The sequence below is a fragment of the Quercus lobata genome, chromosome 4 (genome assembly GCF_001633185.2).
Source record: "Quercus lobata isolate SW786 chromosome 4, ValleyOak3.0 Primary Assembly, whole genome shotgun sequence".
NCBI lineage: Eukaryota > Viridiplantae > Streptophyta > Magnoliopsida > Fagales > Fagaceae > Quercus > Quercus lobata.
This window is the reverse complement of record NC_044907.1, coordinates 41,170,305-41,179,748: the sequence shown is the minus strand read 5'-3', so window position 1 is coordinate 41,179,748 and position 9,444 is coordinate 41,170,305. Positions and strand designations below refer to the sequence as shown.

Genomic DNA, 9,444 nt, shown 5'->3' with positions numbered 1-9,444 from the left:
AGAATTGCTTACTACCATCCTCATTGCCTCCCAACTGTTTGGCAAAGAAGCCAAAACGACCAGTGCACGGATCTCATCATCAAAATCAATTTCTATAGATGATAAATTGATCTGTGATAGTTTTAAATTCATTCAAATGTTGTGCTACTAATGCGTTCTTTGCCATCTTCAGATTGAACAGTTTCTTCATCAAATGCACCTTGTTGTTTGCTGACAGTTTTTCATACATACCAGACAAAACCTTCATCAAATCTGCTGTGGTTTTATCCTTTACAACATTGTGTGCAACAAACCTAGACAGAGTTAACCTGAAAACTCCCAGTACCTGTCTGTCAAGAAGAGCCCATTCCTCAGCCTTCATAGTCTCAGGTTTTTCCCCTAGAAGCGGCAGATGCAACTTCTTCCCATAAAGATAATCTTTGATTTGCATCCTCTAGAATCCAAAGTCTGTACCATCAAACTTTTCTATTCCAAACACCTTTCCTGCTTCCTCTGCCATTGCTCCCACTCAAACCTAAATCCTAGGCTCCAATACTAGTTATAGGGAATTAACCCGAAATTCTCAAACCTGTGAAAAACAAAATAGAGAAAACACACACTAAAGAAAAATAATCACACGTACAAGACAGTATTTACGTGGTTCAGCAATTTTCCTATGTTCACAAAGTTGCTGGGATTTCACTAATATTAGGGAAACCTCAGAAAATCTCTCATTAAAAACCATGCAACATTATTTCGGGTCGGGTCATCATTCAGATCAAACACAACTAAGCCCCACAAAGCTCAACAAAGTCCTCCCCTCAAAGTGCTAAGAAATTCGCTATGATTCTGCATATATACCAATATCATTCCATCAACAGAGTCAAAGATACAAAGATATAAATCAGCAGAACAAATTAAAACAATTGAAAGAATTTAAGTCACTGTTTTTCTTTCTTCTAATAATGTGAAGAAATCACGTGTCTAATTAAAAATTTTTGGATAGGAAAAAAAATAGAACTGGATAGAAGAAAGAAAAAAAAAAAGATGAGAGAAGAGATGACTACTACTGAGGTTTGTGACATGCTGCACAATTTCTGTTTTCAAATAAGGTCCGAATTTTGAGCCAAACTTTATTCTTTGCCTCAATTGGTTCTGCACAAGAAGTCAAATATCAATGAATCTCTTCAAAATATTATAACCCTCAAAAGCACAAAGAAGAGGAAGAGGATTGACTGTATAAAAAATTAGAATTAACATATACATATATTTTACCTATTGCATACTCCAGGTACCAATCCACATCTAAGTATTGAATATGAGCAATCTAAGGCCAATCTTCACTTGTCTGTCTCAGACATCTTTGTCGTAAAAGAGGACAATTAGCAATTGTAAGGCATTGTAAAGTGGAGAGATGGCGAATCCCTTGAGGCAATGATCTCAGATTGGGGCAACGGCTAATTTCAAGCTTTTGTAGTGATGTGAGGTTGCCTATCCACTCGGGTAAAGCCACCAAATTGGGACAATTTTCAATGTTAAGATATTGTAAAGAGGTGAGATGGCGCATTCCATCAGGCAATGATGTCAAATTGGGGTATTCGTCAATTTTAAACCTTTGTAGTAATGTAAGATTACCTATCCACTCTGGTAAAGCAATCAAATTAGGAAAATTTTCAATCTCCAAATCTTGTAAAGAGGTGAGATAACAAATCTCTTGAGGCAATGATGTCAAATTGGGCCATTTGCTAATGTTAAGCTCTTGAAGTGATTTGAGGTTACCTATCCACTCTGGTAAAGCTGTCAAATTAGGAAAATCACGAATTTGGAGTATTTGAAGAGTGGTAATATGTTGAAGTCCATTTGGTAGAGACAGCAGTTTTGGAAGTCCAGTAAAATAGAGTGAACTAAGGCTCCCAAGGCCTTGCCATTGCATACCATCATCTTCATCATTTAGCAAAACAAGCTCGTTACAATCCCAAATTTTCATATCTTGAAGTGAGGTGAGATGTTGAATGCCTCCACCAGGGAAAGACCTTAGTCCATTACAGTTGAAAATGGAAAGTCTTCGAAGTGAAACAAGATTTCGTAGCCATGCATCTGGAAGTGATTCTAAATCATTAACCCATTCTAACTGCAAAGTCTCTAATTCAGAAAGAGGAAAGCAACCTGAGGAGGTTGAGAATGTCGTTGATGGGTTTTGCGTTACTACCATATCCATTGTTTGTTGCAATACTTTGGAGCTAACTTCAGTCAATGTCAACCCTTCTTTGAGATACGGAAATAGTGGCATGCAAATCAGGTTCGGGCAAAAACTAATTTCTAATTCCGAAGGATGAGGAAATGATGGTATTAACAAATGCTCTGGTTGAGCGTTATCATCTATCCTCCACCATCCCTTCACATTGGGGCAATCCCATAATGTGAGAGTAATTAAGGATGTGAAAAATAATGTTTTCGAGGAAGACAACGATGAAGTAAAGGATAGACTAGTAGTGTCTTCTGATATGTATTCAAGCTCTCCCATATCTACAAGACTGAGAGACTTAAGAAAAGGGAGTTGATATAACAGTGGGAGGTGATGGCATTTATGAGTATGCCAAAATTCCAAATTGACAAGATTAGTGAGCAAAGAGATCCAACTTGGAATTGTCACACCCATATAAGACCATAACTCCAATGCTTTAAGATTTGGATGTGGTTGGAGCCATTTCAATGCTATTTCATCACAACATGTGGTTTCTCCATTCCGTAATCGATCCCACCGTAAAATCAATTGTTGAAGATGTTTCTCCTTCATATTTGCAGCTTGACATTTCAGCATGTCCTCTTTTTCATGTCCTAGATATCCAATCCATAAGCGTCCTCCCAAATTGCTCAACTCTTTCAATTCACTTAGCCCACAACTAGACCTAGCTCTAGAACCTACCTTACTCACAACAAACTGTGGTAGTATCTCAAGAGAAGTTAATTGTCCTAGTCCATGGGGCATATGAGTCAATTTTAAACAATTAGTAACATCTAGATGCCTAAGATTGACCAATTTTTAGTGTCCATTGGTAATTCCCTAAGAGATCCACAGTTATTGAGTTTTAAGGTCTGCAAATTCTGTAGCCTAGTAATGGAATTAGGGAGAATTTTAATATCATGATTTTCAGATACATCAAGATATCTTAAATGTTTCAACTCTCCGATTGAACTTGGCAATGCATGTAGTCATAAATTGCTTAAATCCAATGTGCGCAAATACTTAAGATTTGAAACAAGTGCATCACAAGTTAAATTACCCAAATTTCCCCCTACACTAGATGCAAGAACTGTTTGCATCTTCCTTCCATTAAGCATGGTGATTGGATCCATAAGATTAAATGATAGATGAGGAACTTTTTCACCAATGTTTTCCCCATTTGAATTTAATGCAACACTTTCCATCCCAGACACCAAAGTTGCAAGATCATGCATGAGATTATGCATTTTGCACCATATAACATTTCCATGTTCATCTTTTCCTATATTTTGGAAAAATGACCTCCAAAGTAACACCATAAAGTACTCTCTACTAACATCCTCCACACGTTGCTTTGGATTTGATAATTTAATAAAACCTTGTGCTGCCCAAAGATCAATTAGTGTCTTTACTTGAATCTTGTAATCTTTGGGAAATAAACTACAATAAGCAAAGCATTGCTTTAAGTATGGGGGTAGATGTCATAACTCAACTTAAGTGTTGATGAGATATCATTTTCTTCTTGAGCGATTTTTGAGAGTTCATAATTTTTAAAAGATCGCCACTCATTTTCTGAAGTCTTTGAGCGTAGTAAGCTTGCTATTGTTCTTATAACAAGAGGTACCCCAGCACAATTATTCATAATCTCCTCTCCTAGGCTTACAAGGGCTTGGTTCTCTGGTTCTTGGCCTTGTTCAAATGCTATTTTTACAAAAAAACTCCAAGCCTTTTTTTTAATTTGGCCTTTTAGAGGATAACATGAAGTTGTGCCTATTATCATTGCCACCTTTTCAGAGCGTGTAGTTACTATTATCTTACTTCCCCTTGCACCAACCATTAACAAATTTTTCAAGAGAAACCATTTATTATTATCCTCGTTCCACACATCATCCAAGACAAGCAAATATTTTTTTCCATTAAGTTTTTCTCGAAGTTGTGTTTGCAAGATTTCAAGGCTTTCTTTAAGCTTCTCATCAATCAAATGTTCTAAAATTGCTTTAACAATTTGTTTTACATCAAAGTTACTAGAGACACAAATCCAAAGTTTCAACTCATAAGTTTTATTAACAATCTTATCATTGTATATGAGTTGAGCTAGTGTGGTCTTACCTAACCCAGCCATTCCAACTATCGAAATAATTGAAACATTTTCTACAACATTATTATCCAAAAGACATTCTACAATTGCATTTTTGTCATCTTCTCTCCCAACAACTTCTTCTTCTGGCACAAAAGAATAAGTTTCTCTTTCCCTATTAATCATTTGAGGCTCAATGGGGCGTTCCATAAAGTGGAACTTGGTCCTATCATCTGCAATGCCATTTAATTTCTCCCTAATGGCCCTGATTTTATGACCCATCTTAGGACTAAAAACAAGCTGGTTTGAACTTGAGTAGAAAATACATACCTCCTTTGTCATCACATCTCCAACCATCACTTTGTGCCGCAAAACTTCAGTGGAGAAGTCATCTAACAAGTCATCTGCATCATGAATGACATCTTTGAGCTTTCTAAGCCAGTACTCTTTGATCTCATGGTTATGAGAACTCCGCTTTTCTGCATCTAGAATCACAGCTTGGATGGTGGAAACCGTATTCGTTAGATTTTCAAGCTCAGCTTTGACACCCGAGGACAACTGAATCTCTTGGAGAGTTAAAGAAGTCAGCACTCCAAGGACTCTGCCTGCATGTTCGAATAAAACTCCTTCAGCCATTTCTTTTTTTCTTTTTTCCGGAATACTAGATGGATTTGTTTGTGGAATACTGAAAATGATGACTGATGAGAGGTCATTGCGCACTGTTACAATGGTTACAATTGTTTCTAAAAATATGAGGACGTCGTGAACCAATGGCTGCTAGCTAGATATCAGTCGTCATTGACTTACTGGCTAAAAATTTTCAAGAAGATTTTATTTCAAAAAATATATATTTTATATCTAAAATATTAAAATTCCTAAAGAGCTCACATCAATTGGTACAATTTTTTTTTTTTTTTGGACTATTTTAGTATAAGAATCTATTTTTTATATTTTACACAATTATTTTTCAAAATACTCTACTTTGATGCTATTTTACACAAGTTTGACTAAATTAATTTGGGTGATTTTGGAGATAAATGTGCAAAAATGATATCTTATGTTATTTTGCATTCAATTATATGAGTGCTCTAATATTTTTTCTATTTAAATAATTAATTAACAAATAAATTATAATACAAGTTTGATCCCACTTTAGCCGTGAAAAAATATTATTTAATCCTATGTACTTTTGGAAGTGGAAGAGTATTATTATCTCTTTTAAAGAGATGAATATACATACATACATATACATATATATATATATATATATATATATATAAAGAAGGTAAAAATGCATTTGTTGTGACCTTGTCAAATATACGGTAGAAATTTGACTTTTTTGAGTGTTGAAAAATTCAATTAATCGAATTTTGGATGAGATTAAGCAAAAGTACATTTTTTAATATATTGTTAAGAGTTGCACCACCTGATATTTAAGACATTTGTGAATGTTAAGAGATTGTTTCTAATTGTTTTCTAACAATTATAATACTTTATTTGTGACCTTTTGTGGTCTATATATATATATTGTTTAAACTCTCAGGTTTCAGTTAGCTCAAAAAAAAAAAAAACTCTCTAAAAAAAAAACTAGTAAAGTCCGTTTAAAAAAATCTCATTGTAAATATTTTATGTCATAGGTTGAAATTGTATCGTATTAAAAAAATTAAAATTAAAGAAAAAAACACTCTCATTGTAAATATTAGATGGAAGATTTATTTTCATAAACACTAAAAACCATGTGGGTATCTCCATAATTACTATTTGTGGAATGTAATATAATTGGTTGTATCATAAGGACAAATTTTCAATATCTTGTTAGCAATCCAACAATTTCATTTGCCTTCACTACAAGAAATCTGGGTTTAGGTGACGTTTGTAAAACGTCACTAAAAACCCAAAAAACGTCACTATAGCCACAAATGGCCTACAGCGACTTTTTTTTTTGCGACATTTCGAAAAACGTCACTATACGGTACTCTTTAGTGGCGTTCAGGAACTTTTAGTGACGTTTTCTAAAACGTCACTAAATAATATAACATTTTCGTTCATGATGTAAGAAAATACATTTAGCGACGTTTATAAAACGCCGCAAATAATCACACCAATAGCGACATTTCGAAAACGTCACAAAAGCATTTGTCCTTTTGCTTTTTAGTGACGTTTTTAAAACGTCGCAAAACCTACTCATTTTTTTTTAAAAAAAAAAATATTAAAAATGCTATATAAAACTATTGAAAATTCAATAATAACTAACATATGCTTGCAATAAGCTTGTAATAGATCAAATAGACCTATCATCATTATTCCACAATATCAAATGTCCAATGTTAATGAGTCATGGTGGTTGAGAATTTAGTAACAATAAAAAAAAAAAATATATATATATATATATATATACACACACACATATAAAGAGCATTTAGTTGAGATTATTTACACATTAGTGGGTAGTGAGCTTTTAAAAAAAATTAATTTCAAGCTAGCTAAACCACAAAACTAATAAAAAAAAATTCAAAATCTACATACTACAGAAAAATTGTAGGAAAAAAAAAAAAAAAAAAACCAAGATTTACAAACTTGTACATAAACTTACAATGATTTAGCCTTTGATACTTAAGTCTTTTTGCTCAAAAATCCAAATTTGAATAAGAGTTTTCTGTACCAAACTCCAACCAAAACAAGCAAACAAAAAAAATTAGCACAAAAGTTTCATGACCTATTAAAGAAAAACTAAATCAAAGCAAATTCATAAGCCAAAATACAAAGACTCCATGACCCATTAAAGAAAAACCAAATCAAAGCAAACCCATAAGCCAAAACACAAAGACTTACACTTTAAAGAAACTTGAACACCAAAAAAGAGGGAAAAAAGAATGGTAGTGGCAGTGGGTGGTGGCTAGAGAGGGAAAAACTCGTACATCATTGGGTGGCGGTGGCGGCAATGGCTGGCAATGGCTAAGTGTGAAGAAGTGATAAAGGGGGGGGGGGGGTTGGAGGGGGGAGAATATGGAAGTAGGAAGGGAAGTTTGTTTGAGAAAGAAAAAGAACCCAAAAAAAAAAAAAAAAAAAGAACAAAATGGTGGGAACTTTCCCACTTAGTGAAATTTTGAATGGGGAACATATAGCGACGTTTTGACAACGTCACTATATCTTTATCCAAAACGTTGCTATATGTTTATCCAAAACAAAAAGAAGAAACGGTGGGAACTTTCCCACTCAGTGAAATTTTGAACGGGAAAAGGACAAAAATTTTGGGAAAACACATAGCGACGTTTTTGAAAGCGTCGCTATATGTTTATCCAAAACGTCGCTATTTGTTTCCCCAAAATTTTTTGGAAAATATGGTCTGAGTTCTTTAAAAACTATAGTGACGTTTTTCTAAAAACGTCGCTATAAACAAAAATACATCACTAAAACTATACTTTTTGCGGCGTTTTAAGAAACGCTGCTATTGTTTTGGGTTACAACGACGTTTTTGGAAAAACGTCACAATATACTATTTATAGTGGCGAATTTAAAAACGTCACTAAAAAAAAACGTCGCCTAAATCCAAATTTCTTGTAGTGCTTTAATCATTAAAAAAAATCTTATTATGAATATTAGATGGTAGATTGATTTCTCTTATTAAATTCAAAAATTTCAGAAACACTAAAAATCATGTGAGTATCTCTAAAATTGTTGTTGTAGAACTAAATAAGCTTGATTGTAGCAAGAAGAAAAAAATTTTAGTAACTCAATAGCAATTCTTGTGAGGGGACAATCCGTACATCTAATGTGCTCAATTTCTCGTTGAATTTACGTAGTTCTGGGTATTCAAATTTTCTACATATCCAGACAATCCATACCTATAATGTACACAATTTTACGTTGAATTTACACAAATCCATACATTCAACGTATCTGCAGAGTTCATATTTTCTGTAAATCTAAACAATACGTACATATCATGTATACAATTTCCTGTTGAATTTACGCAATTCAGGATATTAAAATTTTCTTTAAATCCAAATAACCTGTACATCTATTGTACACAATTTCCAATTGGATTTACGCAATTCTGTGCATTCAACTTGTTGCAAAGTTCAGTTTTTTTGTAAATCTAGAAAATCCGCACATATAATGCATAAAATTTCCCGTTGAATTTGCGTAATTCTGGATATTCAATCTTTTTACAAATGCAAACAATTCGTACATCTAATGTACACAATTTCCCGTCAGATTAACGCAATTCTAAAAATTCATTTTCTACAAATCCAGACAATCCGTTCATATAATGTACACAATTTACCGTTGACTTTACGCAATTCTTGATATTCAATTTTTCTGCAAATTCAAACAATCTGTACATCTAACGTACACAATTTCCCGTTGAATTTACACAATTCTGTACATTTAATGTATCTGTAGAATTTAGATTTTCTGTAAATTCAAACAATCCGTACATATAATGTACACAATTTCTTGTTGAATTTACATAATTTTGGATATATAAATTACCTGCATATCCAGACAATCCTTACATCTAATGTACACAATTTGTTGTTGGATTTACGCAATTCTGTGCATTCAACCTATCCATAGAATTCAGGTATTCCGTAAATTCAAACAATTTGTAAATATACTATACAAAATTTCTTGTTGAAGTTACGTAATTCTGGATATTCAACTTTTTTGGAAATCCAGACAATCCGTACATCTAATGTACTCAATTTCTCATTGGATTTACGCAATTCTGTACATTCAACGTATCCACGGAATTCAGATTTTCTGGAAAACCAAACAATCCATACATATAATGAACACAATTTCCCGTAGAATTTATGCAATTTAGGATATTCAATTTTTCTGCAAATTCAATACAATCCGTACATCTAATTTACACAATTTCCCGTTGGATTTACACAATTCTGTACATTCAACGTATCTGTAGAGTTCAATCCTTCTGTGAATCTAGACAATTTGTACATATAATGTACAAAATTTCCCCTTGGTTTTACGCAATTCAGGAAATTCAAATGTACATGATTGCCCGTTAGATTTATGCAATTCTGTACATTCGACGTATCTGCAAAGTTCAATTTTTCTGTAAAATCTAACAATCCGTACATGTAACGTACAAAATTTCCCCTAGAATTTATGCAATTCAGGATATTCAAATTTTCAG

The 9,444-nt window shown here is 33.3% G+C and overlaps 1 protein-coding gene across 5 annotated transcripts; it reads right to left on the bottom strand.

Moving 5' to 3' along the window:
• Window positions 1-777: 777 nt before the first annotated feature.
• On the bottom strand, window positions 778-5,000 carry LOC115984065 (putative disease resistance RPP13-like protein 1). Of its 5 annotated transcripts, none has more exons than XM_031106943.1 (3): window positions 4,611-5,000; window positions 1,050-1,134; window positions 778-828 (listed from the first exon to the last, which is right to left on the bottom strand). In XM_031106943.1, exons 1-3 carry the CDS (start codon window positions 4,914-4,916, stop codon window positions 821-823), a joined length of 399 nt encoding a protein of 132 aa, XP_030962803.1. In that variant the 5' UTR covers window positions 4,917-5,000; the 3' UTR covers window positions 778-820. The 5 variants fall into 5 exon arrangements, 2 of the variants coding, with proteins under 2 accessions (XP_030962803.1, XP_030962802.1); XR_004090351.1 differs by lacking the exon at window positions 4,611-5,000 and adding an exon at window positions 1,255-2,995 and having other exon boundaries at window positions 788-828; XR_004090352.1 differs by lacking the exon at window positions 778-828 and adding an exon at window positions 1,255-1,470 and having other exon boundaries at window positions 928-1,134.
• Window positions 5,001-9,444: the final 4,444 nt, after the last annotated feature.

Bases quoted from the DNA above. Each gene is read 5' to 3' on its own strand.
- LOC115984065 (XM_031106942.1), bottom strand. From the start codon at position 4,916: ATGGCTGAAGGAGTTTTATTCGAACATGCAGGCAGAGTCCTTGGAGTG. The intron at 1,135-4,610 runs GTATGTATTTTC...CTTCTTGTGCAG, and splicing joins GAGATGTGATGACAAAGGAG to AACCAATTGAGGCAAAGAAT.